The 19973-nt window shown below is 43.0% G+C and overlaps 1 protein-coding gene across 7 annotated transcripts in view; it reads left to right on the top strand.

Moving 5' to 3' along the window:
• The window catches only part of LOC112214450 (lysine-specific demethylase 5A), a 91645-nt gene that overhangs the window by 34068 nt on the left and 37604 nt on the right, over positions 1–19973 (top strand). For 5 of the 7 annotated variants that reach the window (XR_002948116.2, XR_002948114.2, XM_024373197.2 and 2 more), the window contains exons 7-19: positions 2410–2504; positions 2755–2913; positions 4497–4616; positions 6488–6646; positions 6920–7101; positions 10010–10172; positions 10918–11037; positions 12042–12236; positions 12529–12710; positions 18674–18798; positions 18925–19075; positions 19376–19496; positions 19700–19876. Coding sequence is in view for 5 of the 7 variants with exons in the window: in XM_024373197.2 (XP_024228965.1) it covers positions 2410–2504; positions 2755–2913; positions 4497–4616; positions 6488–6646; positions 6920–7101; positions 10010–10172; positions 10918–11037; positions 12042–12236; positions 12529–12710; positions 18674–18798; positions 18925–19075; positions 19376–19496; positions 19700–19876 (1949 nt within the window). In the remaining 2 variants the exon portion in view is untranslated. The remainder of the gene's footprint in view (positions 1–2409; positions 2505–2754; positions 2914–4496; positions 4617–6487; positions 6647–6919; positions 7102–10009; positions 10173–10917; positions 11038–12041; positions 12237–12528; positions 12711–18673; positions 18799–18924; positions 19076–19375; positions 19497–19699; positions 19877–19973) is intronic. The other 2 variants (XM_042298176.1, XM_024373196.2) reach the window with 1 other exon arrangement.

Here is a 19973-nt window from a genome sequence, read left to right as displayed (position 1 = left end):
ACAGAAGAACTCTGGAGCTCTGTCATTGACCATTGGGTTCTTGACCAAGGCCCTTCTCCCCTGATTGCTCAGTGTGGCCAGCTCTAGGAGGAGTCTTGGTGGTTCCAAACTTCTTCCATTTAAGAATGATGGAGGCCACTGTGTTCTTGGGGACCTTCAATGCCGCAGAAATGTTTTGGTACCCTTCCCCAGATCTGTGCCTTGACACAATCATGTCTCAGAGCTCTACGGGCAATTCTTTCGACCTCATGGCTTGGTTTTTTCTCTGACATGCACTGTCAACTGTGGGACCTTATAATAGACAGGTGTGTGCCTTTCCAAATCACGTTCAATCAAATTAATTTACCACAGGTGTACTCCAGTCAAGCTGTAGAAACATCTCAAGGATGATCAGTGGAAACAGGATGCACCTGAGCTCAATTTCTAGTCTCATAGCAAAGGGTCTGAATACTTATATAAATACGTTTTTAATAAATATATTTTTTTATAAATCTAGTCATTCCAAAACCTGTTTTTAGCTTTTTTATTATGGGGTATTGTGTGTGCATCGATTTAGTTTTTATTTTATTTTTATTTAATACATTTTAGAAAAGGCTGTAATGTGATAAAGTCAAGGCGTCTGAATACTTTCCGAAGGCACTGTCTCTAGTGTATTTTTAGTCAATTGTTTGGCCAATAGACTTGTTTAACTGAGATTTCTTTTGTCGAGGAGTCACAAATTTATATATATTTTTTATGGTGCACCAAACACCTGTCTGATTCATATGTCTCAGTGGACTAATCCATTGCGGAGGCCTTGGATTTCACGGTCCATCACTCTAAGACGTGGTACTGAAATTGTAAATGGTTATATTATGTAAGAATAATGGTGCAACACTAACAGAGACATTTATCATAAAGTAATATTTTTTCCCATAATGGATAGTGGTCACCGAACAGTTCTGAAACAATCTTCAGTGCAGCGTTGAAATGGCGCCATTCCCTGTATGTTGCTATGTGCATAATAGCAAGTTAAACAGCATATTGGTGTTGAGAACTATGCGGCAGAGACAGCGGCGGAGTGAGGCGATGAGTAAACAACCCGTGCCTTAATTGACTTAAGAGAGGAAACCCCAACTTAATTGGGCCTATACTCAATAGCCTAACTGTTAAACATGCCTTAATTTATATATATATATATATTATATATATATAAATTAAGGCATGTTTAACAGTTAGGATATATATAGATATATATAGATATCTACCAACAGAAGTAAGACAGATCCTGCTTTTGTTGAATGTTTGTTTAATATCCTTCTCTGATTTATGTGAGCACCAAGCCTCACACAACGCAAAATGTTGGGTAAAGCCATTTCACAAATTCGTCTGTTTTTAATATTTGCTATGCTGTAATAAAGGTTTTAAAGCAGACTCTGGTATTACTTCATTTATTTAATGTTTACATTGTTCCAAACGGGCAGAACAATTATATTGTAATCTAACGGCACCTGTTTGGCATTCCCCTGTTCCCAAGTTTCTTTTTCATGTCCTCCACATCCATTTTGCTGTTATAATGCTGGGCATTTGTTATAACCAGTTTATTGATGTGGTTATGGTAGTCTGTAGGTCAGGCCCTATTGGTCATGTTGATGCATTGCACACATTTCACGTAAAAGAGAGAAAGGGTTGATGGAATAGGGAAGGAATGGTTTTCCTAAACAATTTCGGTAACAGAACTTCTCAGAGACAAGTAAGAAAAAAGAAAATTGACTGTACTTATGTTGCAGCTTCAGCGCGGACAGCACTATGAACACTTGCTGTGCTGTAGTGCCTGCTGGGAGAGGGAGAGAGTGATTTTTAACACAGCGTGGACATCGGGTTCCCTTTTGAGTTGTTTGTATCTTAATTATTTCAACAGTACTTAAAGCACCAGAGAGGTTCAGTGCATATGTGGATTTCATTCAAACACAGGGTGTGTCTATACACGTAAAAGTACACAGTTTAATAAGTTTGAAAGAAAAGACCACTCTTGGTCGACCCAAGATTTTAAATTATATCTGATCGTGTTGGCATAAGATGTTGAATACATGGGGCAATTATTTACATCTTGACATGCTGTATAATCTTAGTTTTTTTAACAGTTCCAATTTTTTGTCCCTCATTATCTTAATTACAATGATACTCTCCTCACTGGGTTCATTAGCTGAACTAATTGCACTGTTTGTCTACATAACCTGGTTCAAGCATTTGCCATTTAACCCTGAAGAAGGCACTTTGCCGAAATGTTGGTTGCTATACCCATTAAATGTTTTGGAGCATAATTAGTGTGCAATGTTCTTTGTGTATTTTTGGGGTAAATGCAAGTTGTGGAACGTCAATTCCCTCAGCTCAGTATTGGAGCAATTCTGTTCTCTTATGTTACATGAGAAGACGATGGGTTCAATAAGAAGCAGCGTCACCTGAAGGCCCAGGCCTTCGCCATTAAGATGCGACCACGCAAAGAAACCCTGGAGGTCAACTTTGTGAGTATCACCAGTTAACTTCCTCATTTGTGTCGGTCTAATATTCTATAATAAATCTAGATTTTTTTGTAAGTATGAGTTGATTTAAACTTTTCTTCACTGTCTGTTGTCCTGTTCTAACTCACTAGAGTGCTTAGAAACAAATGAATCACTAGTGGACAACAGCTCAAAATATATTTTTTGTTTCATGGACCACTTTTTGAATGTAATCATTTGATTTATTATTATTCTGTATTTCCTGTTACCCCAGATTGACCTGTACATGTGCCTGATGTGTGGGCGGGGTGACGAGGAGGACCGCCTCCTGCTGTGTGACGGCTGTGATGACAGCTACCACACCTTCTGTCTGATTCCGCCCCTACAGGATGTCCCTAAAGGGGACTGGCGATGCCCCAAATGTGTTGCTGAGGTATGGAACTCTGGTGACCCTGCCACTACCCAAACCAAAGCTGATTTCTCACTTAAGAAACCCACGACAGTTAACTTGAATTTTCATGCTCGTCATGCATGTATTCTATATCAATGGAAGATTTTTGCAGAAGTTGTGAATTATAATAATTTATTTATTGTATCGCTTTTGGAAAATGTATCTCAAATAGCACAACATCACCACATATAGTGCATAAATACATACAGTTCACACCTGCCTACCACGTGTTATAATTTTGGCTCCGTATGAATAGGTTGTAGTGTTTGTTAAGCTGTGATGATATACAGAACCGGTCAAGTTTTGACACGCCTACTCATTCAAGGGTTTTTCTTTATTTTTACAATTTCTACATTGTAGAATAATACTGAAGACATCAGAACTATGAAAAAACACATATGGAATCATGTAGTAACCAAAAAAGTGTTAAACAAATCAGCATATATTTGAGCTTCTTCAAATAGCCACCCTTTACCTTGATGACAGCTTTGTACACTCTTGGCATTCTCTCACCCAAGCTTCTTGAGGTAGTCACCTGGAATGCATTTCAATTAACAGGTGTGCCTGGTTAATTTGTGGGATTTCTTTCCTCAATGCATTTGAGCCAATCAGAAATTGTGACAAGGTCGGGGGGTATACAGAAGACAGCCCTATTTGGTAAAAGACCAAGTCCATATTATGGCAAGAACATCTCTAATAAGCAAAGAGAAAGGACAGTCCATCATTACTTTAAGACATGGAGGTCAGTCAATACGGAAAATGTCAAGAACTTCAAGTGCAGTCGCAAAAACCAAGCACTATGATGAAATTGGCTCTCACGAGGACCGCCACAGGAAAGGAAGACCCAGACTTAACTCTGCTGCAGAGGACAAGTTCATTAGAGGTACCAGCCTCAGAAAATTCAGCCCGAATAAATGCTTCAGAGTTCAAGTAACAGACATCTCAACATCAACTTTTCTGAGGGGGCTGCGTGAATCAGGCCTTCAGGGTCAAATTGCTACAAAGAAACTACTACTAAAGGACACCAATAATAAGAAGAAGAGACTTGCTTGGAACAAAAAATACGAGCAATGGACAATCGACCGGTGGAAATCTATCCTTGTCCAAATTTGAGAATTGTGGTTCCAACCGCCATGTCTTTCAGACGCAGAGTAGGTGAGCGGATGATCTCCGCATGTGTGGTTCCCCATTTAACCAGCATGGCTACCACATCATTCTGCAGCAATATTCCATCCCATCTGCTTTGCGCTTAGTGGGACTATCATTTGTTTTCAACAGGCCGATGACCAAACACCTCCAGGCTGTGTAAGGGCGGAGTGCTGTGATGGAGTGCTGCATCAGATGACCTGGCCTCCGCAATCACCCAACCTCAACCCAATTGAGTTGGACCGCAGAGTGAAGGAAATTCAGCCATTAAGAGCATATGTGGGAACTCCTTCAAGACTGGAAAAGCATTCCAGGTGAAGCTGGTTGAGAGAATGCCAACAGTGTAAAATTGTCAAGGCAAGTGGTGTCTGCTTTGAAGAATCTCAAATATAAAATATTTTTTGATTTTCACCCTACAGGAGTGCAGTAAGCCGCGGGAGGCGTTTGGCTTTGAGCAAGCCGTGAGGGAGTACACCCTCCAGAGCTTTGGAGAGATGGCTGACCACTTCAAGTCAGACTACTTCAACATGCCTGTGCACGTACGTATCAAAATCAAACGGTCACCTTGAGTAATAGGCAAAAATCTAAAGAAAACTTTTTATTTTGGAATACATAGAGTGGGGCAAAAAAATGATTTAGTCAGCCACCAATTGTGCAAGTTCTCCCACTTAAAAAGATGAGAGAGGCCTGTACTTTTCATCATAGGTACATTTCAACTATGAAAGACATGAGAGAAAAAAAAATCCAGAAAATCACATTGTAAGATTTTTTTAATGAATGTATTTGCAAATTATGGTGGAAAATAAACTTTTGTTATTGACCCAATACTTATCTCAATACTTTGTTATATACCCTTTGTTGGCAGAGGTCAAACGTTTTCTGTCTTCAAGGTTTTCACACACTGTTGCTGGTATTTTGGCCCATTCCTCCATGCAGATCTCCTCTAGAGCAGTGATGTTTTGGGGCTGTTGCTGGGCAACACGGACTTTCAACTCCCTCCAAAGATTTTCTATGGGGTTGAGACCTGGAGACTGGCTAGGCCACTCCAGGACCTTGAAATGCTTCTTACGAAGCCACTCCTTCGTTGCCCGGGCGGTGTGTTTGGGATCATTGTCATGCTGAAAGCCTCAGCCACGTTTCATCTTCAATGCCCTTGCTGATGGAAGGAGGTTTTCAGTCAAAATCTCACGATACATGGCCCCATTCATTCTTTCCTTTACACGGATCAGTCGTCCTGGTCCCTTTGCAGAAAAACAGCCCCAAAGCATGATGTTTCCACCCCCATGCTTCACAGTAGGTATGGTGTTCTTTGGATGCAACTCAGCATTCTTTGTCCTCCAAACACGACGAGTTGAGTTTTTACCAAAAAGTTCTATTTTGGTTTCATCTGACCATATGACATTCTCCCAATCTTCTTCTGGATCATCCAAATGCTCTCTAGCAAACTTCAGATGGGCCTGGACATGTACTGGCTTAAGCAGGGGGACACATCTGGCACTGCAGGATTTGAGTCCCTGGCGGCGTAGTGTGTTACTGATGGTAGGCTTTGTTACTTTGGTCCCAGCTCTCTGCAAGTCATTCACTAGGTCCCCCCGTGTGGTTCTGGGATTTTTGCTCACCGTTCTTGTGATCATTTTGACCCCACGGGGTGAGATCTTGCGTGGAGCCCCAGATCGAGGGAGATTATCAGTGGTCTTATGTCTTCCATTTCCTAATAATTGCTCCCACAGTTGATTTCTTCAAACCAAGCTGCTTACCTATTGCAGATTCAGTCTTCCCAGCCTGGTGCAGGTCTACAATTTTGTTTCTGGTGTCCTTTGACAGCTCTTTGGTCTTGGCCATAGTGGGGTTTGGAGTGTGACTGGTTGTGGACAGGTGTCTTTTATATTGATAACAAGTTCAAACAGGTGCCATTAATACAGGTAACGAGTGGAGGACAGAGGAGCCTCTTAAAGAAGTTACAGGTCTGTGAGAGCCAGAAATCTTGCTTGTTTGTAGGTGACCAAATACTTATTTTCCACCATAATTTGCAAATAAATTCATAAATATCCTACAATGTGATTTTCTGGATTTTTTTTCTTATTTTGTCTGTCATAGTTGAAGTGTACCTATGATGAAATTACAGGCCTCATCTTTTTAAGTGGGAGAACTTGCACAATTGGTGGCTGACTAAATACTTTTTTTGCCCCACTGTATGTTCTGGCTAGGTCCATCTCAAAATCAAGTCTGATGTATTCAACACACTTTTTTTGGGGTGATTTATATATATATATATATATATATATATATATATATTTTTTTTTTCGTCCTTCATGCTGTTTGAAGTTGATCACCTAACCTTTCTCTCCCACTAATGCGCAATCACATCTAAACAATGCATGTGTGTGTTCTCCTTTCTCTGCACCCCCAGATGGTGCCTACAGAGCTAGTGGAGAAGGAGTTCTGGCGTCTGGTGAGCTCCATCGAGGAGGATGTCATTGTGGAGTACGGAGCTGACATCAGCTCTAAGGAGGTGGGCAGCGGCTTCCCCGTTAGGGATGGCAAGAGACGGCTACTGGGAGACGAAGAGGTAACTATGCACCAACTGGGACAAATGACCTCGACTCTTTCTCGTTAGTCTTTCGCCACCTTTTCAAAACGCATTGGAGGTGAAGATCTGTTCCTACATTCGGACCTTCTCCTCTAATGCCTTTTATGGAATAGAGAGAGGACAGGACACAAGGAATCGTGGAAAGATTAATTGAGAAAGTGCCCCAGTATGAAATCCACGCCCTTAACGGCTTGCTTTTGTGATTTACGATCAATAAGTAACTTTGATCACCTCTGTCTTGTTCTTCTGTAGGAGTATGCCAATTCAGGCTGGAACCTGAATAACATGCCAGTCCTGGAGCAGTCGGTCCTTACCCACATAAATGTGGATATCTCTGGCATGAAGGTGCCCTGGCTCTATGTGGGCATGTGCTTCTCCTCCTTCTGCTGGCACATCGAGGACCACTGGAGCTACTCCATCAACTTCCTGCACTGGTAAAGTAACAAACATGAATTTCTTGTCCTAAATCAGCCGCTTACCCAAGTATTTAGTAATACTAGAATCTCAATTCAACGGCTCAGACACAAGAGGCATGTGGCAGGGTCTACAGTCAATCACGGACTACAGGAAGAAACCCAGCCCAGTCACGGACCAGGATGTCTTGCTCCCAGGCAGACTAAATAACTTTTTTGCCCGCTTTGAGGACAATACAGTGCCACTGACACGGCCTGCAACGAAAACATGCGGTCTCTCCTTCACTGCAGCCGAAGTGAGTAAGACATTTAAACGTGTTAACCCTCGCAAGGCTGCAGGCCCAGACGGCATCCCCAGCCGCGCCCTCAGAGCATGCGCAGACCAGCTGGCCGGTGTGTTTACGGACATATTCAACCAATCCCTATACCAGTCTGCTGTTCCCACATGCTTCAAGAGGGCCACCATTGTTCCTGTTCCCAAGAAAGCTAAGGTAACTGAGCTAAACGACTACCGCCCGTAGCACTCACATCCGTCATCATGAAGTGCTTTGAGAGACTAGTCAAGGACCATATCACCTCCACCCTACCTGACACCCTTGACCCACTCCAATTTGCTTACCGCCCAAATAGGTCCACAGACGATGCAATCTCAACCACACTGCACACTGCCCTAACCCATCTGGACAAGAGGAATACCTATGTGAGAATGCTGTTCATCGACTACAGCTCGGCATTCAACACCATAGTACCCTCCAAGCTCGTCATCAAGCTCGAGACCCTGGGTCTCGACCCCGCCCTGTGCAACTGGGTACTGGACTTCCTGACGGGCCGCCCCAGGTGGTGAGGGTAGGCAACAACATCTCCTCCCCGCTGATCCTCAACACTGGGGCCCCACAAGGGTGCGTTCTGAGCCCTCTCCTGTACTCCCTGTTCACCCACGACTGCGTGGCCACGCACGCCTCCAACTCAATCATCAAGTTTGCGGACGACACAACAGTGGTAGGCTTGATTACCAACAACGACGAGACGGCCTACAGGGAGGAGGTGAGGGCCCTCGGAGTGTGGTGTCAGGAAAATAACCTCACACTCAACGTCAACAAATCTAAGGAGATGATTGTGGACTTCAGGAAACAGCAGAGGGAACACCCCCCATCCACATCGATGGAACAGTAGTGGAGAGGGTAGCAAGTTTTAAGTTCCTCGGCATACACATCACAGACAAACTGAATTGGTCCACTCACACAGACAGCATCGTGAGGAAGGCGCAGCAGCGCCTCTTCAACCTCAGGAGGCTGAAGAAATTTGGCTTGTCACCAAAAGCACTCACAAACTTCTACAGATGCACAATCGAGAGCATCCTGGCGGGCTGTATCACCGCCTGGTATGGCAACTGCACCGCCCTCAACCGTAAGGCTCTCCAGAGGGTAGTGAGGTCTGCACAACGCATCACCGGGGGCAAACTACCTGCCCTCCAGGACACCTACACCACCCGATGCTACAGGAAGGCCATAAAGATCATCAAGGACATCAACCACCCGAGCCACTGCCTGTTCACCCCGCTGTCATCCAGAAGGCGAGGTCAGTACAGGTGCATCAAAGCTGGGACCGAGAGACTGAAAAACAGCTTCTATCTCAAGGCCATCAGACTGTTAAACAGCCACCACTAACATTGAGTGGCTACTGCCAACACACTGTCAATGACACTGACTCTACTCCAGCCACTTTAATCATGGGAATTGATGGGAAATGATGTAAATATATCACTAGCCACTTTAAACAATGCTACCTTATATAATGTTACTTACCCTACATTATTCATCTCATATGCATATGTAGATACTGTACTCTATATCATCGACTGCATCCTTATGTAATACATGTATCACTAGCCACTTTAACTATGCCACTTGGTTTACATACTCATCTCATATGTATATACTGTACTCGATATCATCTACTGTATCTTGCCTATGCTGCTCTGTACCATCACTCATTCATATATCCTTATGTACATATTCTTTATCCCCTTACACTGTGTATGACAGTAGTTTTTTTTTTTTTGGAATTGTTAGTTAGATTACTTGTTCGTTATTACTGCATTGTCGGAACTAGAAGCACAAGCATTTCGCTACACTCGCATTAACATCTGCTAACCATGTGTATGTGACAAATAAAATTTGATTTGATTTGATTTACTATATTTTTTTTGTTCAAAGGACACAAATAACATGTTTTTTAAGTCCTCAGTGGGAAGAGACAGACAGATTCACAAAACAATGTAAACCGTATACAATGTTGCTGTTGTGGAAAAATTCTTACACAGGGAAAGTAAATCTTAAATGAATCTTTGTTTATTGTCAGCGCGCTGGAGAGGTTCCAACTCAATACACCATAGTACACATGTCAATCAGGAGCTCTCCCTGGGCCATTCCCAGCAGTTGTCTTATATATGGCTTTACACAGACAAGTTATATTTGCATGATTTAGCATAATTAATTAATCATTACTGTTTTGTTTCATTCATGTGACTGACCAATACTGTTTCATAACATGACAGACCAACACCTCACGAGGCTTCTCCTCTCCTCTCTAAAACCTTGAAACAGAACTTTTGTTCGTTCTCAAAACAACATCTGGGTGTACTGCCAAATTGCAGCTACTGATAAGTGAGGATTTGTACAGTCACTTGAATGAACACAAACATTGGCTTATAACAGCCCTCTATTTAATCTTCAAATAATATTTTTGCAGGAATCTCCTTGCGAATGATTTTGCCGAAGATTGTAATAGAACACAGAAATTAGTTATAAGAAAAGCACCAACATTAAAATTCCCATTACATTGCAATGGTTCGTAGATACAATTGTTCTCCCTATCTTCATTTGTCTGATTGGTTAACCATCTTCTCTCTCTCTGCCTGTCTCTCCAGGGGGGAGCCTAAGACTTGGTATGGTGTCCCGGCCCACGCGGCAGAGCAGCTGGAGTCAGTGATGAAGAAGCTGGCCCCAGAGCTGTTTGACTCTCAGCCTGACCTGTTGCACCAACTTGTCACCATCATGAATCCCAACGTCCTCATGGAGCACGGAGTGCCCGTATGTAGTGTGTGTTTCCATCAGTAGCTGTATGTATCAACTGTTTCATAGGAGGAGTGCTGATCTAGGAACAGTTTTGCCTGTTGGATCACAATGAATAAGTTTATAGATCTCAAGGGTCGAGATCTGACCCTCGATCAGAACTCCGCCTCTGAGACGCTTGATACATACGGCCCCTGGCCTCTTTTACGCAGTGGTGTGAAGTACTTAAGTAAAAATACTTTATAGTACTGCTTGAGTAGTTTTTTTGGGTATCTATACTGAACTTTACTGTTTTATATTTTGGACAACTTTTACTTAACTACATTCGCCATACATTTTGCCTGACACCCAAAAGTTCTCGTTACATTTGGAATGCTTATCAGGACAGGAAAATTGTCCAATTCACGAATTTATCAAGAAAACATCCCTGGTCTACCCTATTGCCTCTGATCTGACGGACTCACTATACACATGCTTCATTTGTAAATGATGTCAGTGTTTGAGTGTGCCCCTGGCTATCCATAAATTGAAAAAAAAGGGAAAACTGCCATATGGTTTGTATAATATAAGCAATTTTAAATAATTTTTACTTTTAGACTTTTACTCAAGTAGTATTTTACTGGGTGACTTTTACTTGAGTCATTTTCTAGTAAGGCATCTTTACTTTTACTCAAGTATGACAATTGGGTACTTTTTCCACAGCTGTTTTTACAAGACCAATTCTGCATCGTGTCTTTTACTGGTGTGTGTTTGTGCCACTTAGGTTTTCCGCACCAACCAGTGTGCGGGGGAGTTTGTGGTGACCTTTCCCAGAGCCTACCACAGTGGCTTCAACCAGGGATACAACTTTGCTGAAGCTGTCAACTTCTGTACCGCAGACTGGGTGAGTTTAAAGTTTTAGCAAGTGTTTGTGTGTAAACACATATTACCAGAATTGGAATTTTGAAATTTGGAGTAGGTTTGGGCGGTATATCAAGATTATCATACCTTCATACCGATTTTGTGCCATAACGGAATATTCGGTAATATTCACTGTTTTCAAACCCAATTGATAATCTGTAATCTAAAGGTTAACAATGCTAACAAGAACATGTAAAATCCCATAGTGAATGCTAACTAAATGCTAACAAGCGCATTGCGAATATTTTATGGTCACTGACCTAAACTATACAAGTAACTCAAATGCTGCACGCACAAAATAAATATTAGACAGCAAGGCTTTGGATCCAGAAGGGGATTATCTGAATGCTTGATTTTGGAAGAAGCTAACCACTTAGCTAACTAACTACTAAATTAGCAAACCAAATGCAGAACTTCAGAGCATTTACCACATTTTAGGCAGTTACTTAGTTATAAGATATCTTGCTAGCAAACATTTAGTTGTGAATTCCATACTGTAACTAGATCACCTGGCACATGCTGCACAACTGTGAGTGACTCACAAGGCTGTGGTCTCGGTAGTTCTGTGCTTGTAAACAAAAACAACGTGACTGGGTACTACCGTTAATTTTTCATTATGAAGCTTATGTTACTGGTGAAATGGAAGATTGCAATCTTTATCTCCAAACATATTGCACAAGTTGACTGCAGGTATTTACTTGAGTAGCAACCGATATACAAATTAATAAAAAAAAAACATCAAATAAGTAGTTTCAACGCTATTGACGGTATTGGAAAACCATCCCGTGGCTATTTCCAAGCCTAGCTGGGAGCTTAAAATCATTTCGTAAAATATTTTATACCCTTCTTACTGTCTGCATTGTTGTCTTGGTGAATCAATCATCTTAGATATTCCAGTTCCATTGCTTCCTTTGCTTCTCCTTGATGTTTTGAGGAGAAAAGATGCAAGGAATCGATTAGACTGTCTCTGTGTCCATCCCCTTCAAGCTCCCGATGGGTCGTCAGTGTGTGGCCCACTACCGGCGGCTCCACCGCTACTGTGTCTTCTCCCACGAAGAGCTGCTGTGCAAGATGGCTGCCGACCCCGAGAGCCTGGATGTGGAGCTGGCTGCTGCAGTCTTCAGAGAGATGGGAGAGATGATGGAGGAAGAGACACGGCTCAGACAGGCCTTGCAGGAGATGGTGAGGGACAGGGCCCAGGGTGATTTCTATATAAACAACTTTTTGTCACTTTAGGAGAACTTGACGGGAGGGCCAGGACAGAGAGGGTGAAGTAATGCAAGCGGGGTTTACTTGGGAATACATTATGCTGATACACTATCTAACAATATGTTGACATCGCACAATCCCAAAGATATGTTTCAAATGATTTCCTATCACCCCAAAAGTGAAACAATTCTGTAATTTCACATTCGTCCTTCCAGTCTAGTTGAAGTGGATTGTTTTCTGGTTGCTATTTTCCCTCTGTCTGCAGGGTGTGCTGTCCTTGGAGCAGGAGGTGTTTGAGCTGGTCCCTGATGACGAACGGCAGTGTCAGAAGTGTAAGACCACCTGTTTCCTGTCAGCTCTGACGTGTCCCTGCAGCCCAGAGCATCTCGTCTGTCTGCACCATGCCAAGGAGCTATGTGACTGTCCCCTGGGAATCAAGTGTCTACGGTTAGTTACTACAGCTGTGTGATATGGACAAAAGTCCATCTGGAGCAATAACTTCATAACAATGTGCACTAGTTTTTAATTTATTATCCTTTAAACTACTACTAGCTTAATGGTTGTAGCCATCAATTGTCCTATTAACAATCACCCATGTTAACAAACATTTCATTTCAAACTTCACATTTATCTAAAATAGGCTACTGATCGTAATGATCGCTAAGTGATTTGTCAAATCAAATTTGATCAAAATTGTATATGTCACATGAGCGAATACAACAGGTGTGGGACTTATTTACAAGCCCTTAACCAACAATGCAGTTTTAAGAAAATACCAACAACAAAGAAAGTAAGAGTTAAGAATAACAAATAATTAGTCTGGGTAGCCATTTGATTAGCTGTTCAGGAGTCTTATGGGGTAGAAGCTGTTTAGAAGCCTCTTGGACCTAGATTTGGCGCTCTGGTACAGCTTGCCGTGCGGTAGCAGACAGAACAGTCTATGACACGGGTGGCTGGAGTCTTTGACAATTTTTGGGGCCTTCCTCTGACACTGCCGTGTACAGAGGACCTGGATGGCAGGAAGCTTGGCCCCGGTGATGTACTGGGCCGTATGCACTACCCTCTGTAGTGCATACGGAGGCCGAGCAGTTGCCATACCAGGTAGTGATGCAACCAGTCAGGATGCTCTCAATGGTTTAGCTGTAAAACCTTATGAGAATCTGAGGACCCATGCTAAATCTTTTCAGTCTCCTGAGGGGGAATAGGTTTTGTCGTGCCATCTTCACGACTGTCATGGTGTGCTTGGACCATGTTAGTTTGTTGGTGATGTGGAAGCCAAGGAACTTGAAGCTTTCAACCTGCTCCACTTCAGCCCAGTTGAGAATGGGGGCATGCTCGGTCCTCTATTTCCTATAATCTCCTTTGTCTTGATCACGTTGAGGGAGAGGTTGTTATCCTTGCACCACACGGTCAGGTCTCTGACCTTCTCCCTACAGGCTGTCTCGTCGTTGTCGGTGATCAGGCCTACCACTTTTGTCATCAGCAAACTTAATGATGACGTTGTTGGAGTCATGCCTGGCTCTGCAGTCATGAGAGAGAATCGTGAGTACAGGAGGGGGCTGAGCACGCACCGCTGAGGGGCACCCATGTTGAGGGTCAGCGTGGCGGATGTGTTGTTACCTACCCTTACCACATGGGGGGGCGGCCCGTCAGGAAGTCCAGGATCCAGTTGCAGAGGGATGTGTTTAGTCCCAGGGTCCTTAGCTTAGTGATGAGCTTTGATGGTACTATGGTGTTGAACGCTGAGCTGTTGTCAACGAATAGCATTCTCGCATAGGTGTTCCTTTTGTCCAAGTGGGGAAGGGCAGTGTGGATTGCATTAGAAATTGTGTCATCTGTGGATCGGTTGGTGCAGTAATGCAAATTGGAGTGGGTCTAGGGTTTCTGGGATAATGGTGTTGATGTGAGCCATGACCAGCATTTCAAAGCATTTCATGGCTACAGATGTGAGTGCTATGGATCGGTAGTCATTTAGGCAGGTTACCTTCGTGTTCTTGGGCACAGGGACTATGGTGGTCTGCTTGAAACATGTTGGTATTACAGACTCAGTCAGTGACAGGTTGAAAATGTCAGTGAAGACACTTGCCAGATGGTCAGTGCATGCTCGGAGTACACGTCCTGGTAGTCCGTCTGGCCCAGCGGCCTTGTGAATGTTGACCTGTTTTAAAGTTCTTACTCACATCGGCTGCAGGAGAGCGTGATCACACAGTCGTCCGGGACAGCTGATGCTCTCATGCATGTTTCAGTGTTACTTGCCTCGAAGCGAGCATAGAAGTTATTTAGCTAATCTGTTAGGCTCATGTCACTGGGCAGCTCTCGGCTGTGCTTCCCTTTTGTAGTATAATACTTTTCAAGCCCTGCCACATCCGTCGAGCGTCGGCGCCGGTGTAGTACAATTCGATCTTAGTCCTGTATTGTTGCTTTGCCTGTTTGATGGTTCGTTGGAGGGCATAGTGGAACTTCTTATAAGCTTCCGGGTTAGAGTCCCGCTCCTTGAAAGCGGCAGCTCTACCCTTTTAGCTCAGTGCGAATGTTGCCTGTAATCCATGGCTTCTGTTTGGGGTACAGTGGGGCAAAAAAGTATTTAGTCAGCCACAAATTATGCAAGTTCTCCCACTTAAAAAGATGAGAGGCCTGTAATTTTTTATCATATGACAGACAAAATGAGAAAAAAAATCCAGAAAATCACATTGTAGGATTTTTTATGAATTTATTTGCAAATTATGGTGGAAAATAAGTATTTGGTCACCTACAAACAAGCAAGATTTCTGGCTCTCACTGGCCTTTAACTTCTTCTTTAAGAGGCTCCTCTGTCCTCCACTCGTTACCTGTATTAATGGCACCTGTTTGAACTTGTTATCAGTATAAAAGACACCTGTCCACAACCTCAAACAGTCACACTCCAAACTCCACTATGGCCAAGACCAAAGAGCTTGTCAAAGGACACCAGAAACAAAATTGTAGACCTGCACCAGACTGGGAAGACTGAATCTGCAATAGGTAAGCAGCTTGGTTTGAAGAAATCAACTGTGGGAGCAATTATTAGGAAATGGAAGACCTATAAGACCACTGATAATCTCCCTCGATATGGGGCTCCACGCAAGATCTCACCCCGTGGGGTCAAAATGATCACAAGAACGGTGAGCAAAAATCCCAGAACCACACGGGGGGACCTAGTGAATGACCTGCAGGGAGATGGGACCAAAGTAACAAAGCCTACCATCAGTAACACACTACGCCACCAGGGACTCAAATCCTGCAGTGCCAGACGTGTCCCCCTGCTTAAGCCAGTACATGTCCAGGCCCGTCTGAAGTTTGCTAGAGAGCATTTGGATGATCCAGAAGAAGATTGTGAGAATGTCATATGGTCAGATGAAACCAAAATATAACTTTTTGGTAAAAACTCAACTTGTCGTGTTTGGAGGACAAAGAATGCTGAGTTGCATCCGAAGAACACCATACCTACTGTGAAGCATGGGGGTGGAAACATCATGCTTTGGGGCTGTTGCCCAGCAACAGCCCCATAACATCACTGCTCTAGAGGAGATCTGCATGGAGGAATGGGCCAAAATACCAGCAACAGTGTGTGAAAACCTTGTGAATACTTACAGAAAACGTTTGACCTCTGTCATTGCCAACAAAGGGTATATAACAAAGTATTGAGAAACCTTTTTTATTGACCAAATACTTATTTTCCACCATAATTTGCAAATAAATTCATAAAAAATCCTACATTGTGATTTTCTGGATTTTCTTTCCCTCATTTTGTCTGTCATAGTTGAAGTGTACCTATGATAAAAAATTACAGGCCTCATCTTTTTAAGTGGGAGAACTTGCACAATTGGTGGCAACTAAATACTTTTTTTGCCCCACTGTGTGTACATACAGTCACTGTGCACTTATTGATAAGTGACTGATGTGCTGTACTCATCAATGCCATTGGAAGAATCCCGGAACATATTGCAGTATGTGCTAGCAAAACAGTCCTGTAGTTTAGCATCTGTTTAATCTGACCACTTTTTTTATAGACCGAGTCACTGGTGCTTCCTGCTTAAATTTTTGCTTGTAAGCAGGAATCAGGAGGAGAGACCTTTGCGAGAGAGAGCTTTGGACGCGTCTCTGTGTGTGGAGTAAAGGTGGTCTAATTTTATTTCCCTCTGGTTGCACCGACCACTAGGTGCGCCGCCTCGCGTTTTCCTGTTTGCTTATGACGGTATACAGCTCATTGAGTGAGGTTTTAGTGCCAGCATTGGTCTGTGGTATGTAGACCGCTATGAACAATACAGATAAACTCTCTAGGTAGATAGTGTGGTCTACAGCTTATCATGAGATACTCTCTCAGGTGAGTAAAACCTTGAGACTTTCTTAAATATCGTGCACCAGCTATTGTTTACAAATATGCTTAGGCCCCCACCCCGTGTCTTACCAGAGGCAGCTGTTCTTTCCTGCTAAAAGTGTATAACCCACCATCTGTATTTTTTTATTGTTGTCGTTCAGCCACGATTCTGTGAAACCTAACATATTACAGTTTTTAGTGTCCCGGTGGTATGATATACCTGCTTTCAGTCCGTCCCATTTATTTTCCAACGATTGAACGTTAGCTAGCAGAATGGAAGGAAAAGGCAGATTAGTCACTCATCGCCTGATCCCCACAAGGCACCCTGATCTCTTTCCGCAAAAGCTCAGTTTCCTTTTCCACAGAATCACGGGGACCTGGGCCTGGTCGGGTGTCGTATATCCCTCGCATCCGACTCATTGAAGAAGAACTCCTCGTTCAATTTGAGTTGAGTAATTCCAGTTCTGATGTCCAGAAGCGTTTTGGTCATTAGAGACTGTAACAGCAACATTATGTACAAAACAAGTTACGAACAACGCGAAAAAACGAACAAAATATCATGGTTGGTTTAGAGCCGATATGACGGCAGCCCTCCCCTCCGGCATCATCATCATTGTTATGGTCAGTGTCGATAAAAATGTTCTTATCGTCCCAGCTCAACTAAGGAGGGGTGTGGTTGTTGGGGTGGGAGGGCAGCTCTACTGAGGAGAGGGGTGGGTGAGTGAATAAATTAATTTAGGGAGGTACAAGTGTCTCTGCTGAGAAGGAATGGATAAATGGATGGATGGATGGATGAATGAAGTAGAGGTGTTAGGAACTCTGTACTGCTCAGAAGCCCCCATAAGAGCCCACTGATTAATGATTGTTGATTTACCTGTCAATGCATCAGTGATGACTTGGATGTAGTTCCACTGACCCAAAATAAATCAAATCTCCATTGAAAGTTGCTTTTTAATGATTCAATAGGTAACCTCTTGAAGCTAGGGGGCAGAATTTTCACTTTTGGATAAATAGCGTGCCCAATTTCAACTTCTTGCTACTCATGACAAGAATATAAGATATGCATATCATTCATAGATTTGGATAGAAAACACTGAAGTTTCTAACTGTTTGAATCATGTCTGTGAGTATAACCGAATTTATGTAGCAGGCAAAACCCCGAGGACTAACTGTTCAGATTTTTTTATTTTTTTTCCCCCTCTCTGTTCCCTGAAATGTCTTTGCCATGGGATATTTCATAGGAACCTATTTTCAGTTCCTACCGCTTCCACTGGATGTCACCAGTCTTTGGAATTTGGTTGAGGTTATTCCTTTGTGCAATGAAGAAGTAGGCCAACTTGGACCTGGGGGCACTTTTGTGAGTTGCGCAAGACGTGAAAAACAGCGCTGGTTTGTTTCCTGTATTGAATACAGATTGCCCCATCTACAATTTGATCGATTATTAACGTTTAAAAATACCTAACGTTGTATTACAAAAGTAGTTTGAAATATTTTGGCTAAGTTTCTAGGCATCTTTTGAAATATTTTGTAGTGACGTTGTGTTTTTGTAAGCTGTTTTTTTCTGTATCAAACGTGCTTTATAAATGGACATTTTGGATATATATATGGACGGAATTAATCGAACAAAAGGACCAATTGTGATGTTTATGGGACATATTGGAGTGCCAACAAAAGAAACTCGTCAAAGGTAATGCATGTTTTATATTTTATTTCAGCGTTTTGTGTAGCGCCTGCAGGGTTGAAATATGCTAGCTCCTTTGTTCACTGCTGGTGCAGGCTATCAGATAATAGCTTCTTATGCTTTCGCCGAAAAGCATTTTTAAAATCTGACATGTTGGCTGGATTCACAACGAGTGTAGCTTTAATTGAGTATCTTACATGTGTGATTTAATGAAGGTTTGAATTTTATAGCATTTTATTTGAATCTCTCGCTCTGCATTTCCTCTGGCAATTGGCCATTTGAGACATTTGCGTCCCGCCTATCCCTAAGAGGTTTTAATATGGGTCAATTTGACCACGTATAGCAATCAATATTAAATAGATTCTGACGCTCTTCTGTCTCTTTGTATTCCAGCTACCGGTATGATCTGGAGGAGTTTCCCTCCATGTTGTATGGGGTGAAGTCCAGAGCCCAGTCCTATAACACCTGGGCCAAGCGGGTCACTGATGCCTTGGCTGCTGACCACAAGAACAAGAAAGGTAGGAGGACAATCTGTACTGTAAAGGTGGAAATACTCTGCAAAATATTATAACAATTGTACTATGATACCCCATGCCTCATGTCTTTCTTCCCTGTCTGTGTCTCTGTCAATCTCCCTTTGTCAGACCTGATAGAGTTGAAGGTGCTTCTGGAGGATGCTGAGGACAGGAAGTATCCAGAGAACAGTCTGTTCCGTCGGCTCAGAGAGATGGTGAAGGAGGCCGAAACCTGCTCTTCTGTGGCCCAGGTACTGCTCAGCCGCAAGCAGAGACACAGGTCAGTAGAGTACAGATACACACACTGCTGTTATGTCACACTAAAGTTTATATCCCTATTCTCTACCCTTCTCCTGAATTGTGCACTTGCACACTCCACACCATAGAATTAAAAGCATTGGTTTGGTGCCAGCATTCCCCTTTATTGTTTTTACACCATATAATCTGTGAGGGAGAGTGTGCTAGTGCACACTTTGGGAGAAGGATAGCAAATCGGGACATAACCTAAAGCACCATTTAACATGTATACCTCTAACTGTGAGTAATAATTCAACTCAAAGTATATGTCTCTGTATTCCAGTACCAGGCAGCATCCAGAGTGCAGCAGGACTCGTAACAAGCTGACAGTGGAGGAGCTGAAAGTCTTTGTAGAGCAGCTGTTCAAACTGCCCTGTGTCATTGGACAGGCTCGACAGGTCAAAGTAAGTCCCACACCTAATACAGTCACTGGCCCTTCTTAAGAAATGTACAGTAATTCTCCTCCTCTTGACATCCTACTCTATTTGTATTATATCACTGAAGTTGACCTGTCCCCAAACCACTATTAGTTGATTAGTAGTCCTTGATTGTTAGTATTTAACACCATATCCCTCAGCCCTTCATCCCTGTCTCCCTCCCTCCACAGGAGTTACTAGAGAACGTGGAGGACTTCCATGAGAGAGCCCAGGTAGCCCTGGCTGACGAGCTGCCTGACTCCTCCAAGCTGCAGGCCCTGCTAGACCTGGGTGGAGGTCTGGATGTGGAACTACCTGAGCTGCCCAGGCTCAAACAGGAGCTGCAGCAGGCCCGCTGGCTGGATGAGGTGATGACTGATGATATTATTGTACATTAGCATAGTGTTTTACCTCACTTTGTGCTTTCTTCAGCAGTCTAAAATGTATGTTGTATGGGAGAGGAAA

Source organism: Oncorhynchus tshawytscha, linkage group LG15, assembly GCF_018296145.1.
Source record: "Oncorhynchus tshawytscha isolate Ot180627B linkage group LG15, Otsh_v2.0, whole genome shotgun sequence".
Taxonomy (NCBI): Eukaryota; Metazoa; Chordata; class Actinopteri; order Salmoniformes; family Salmonidae; genus Oncorhynchus; species Oncorhynchus tshawytscha.
This window is presented reverse-complemented; position numbering and strand designations above follow the sequence as displayed.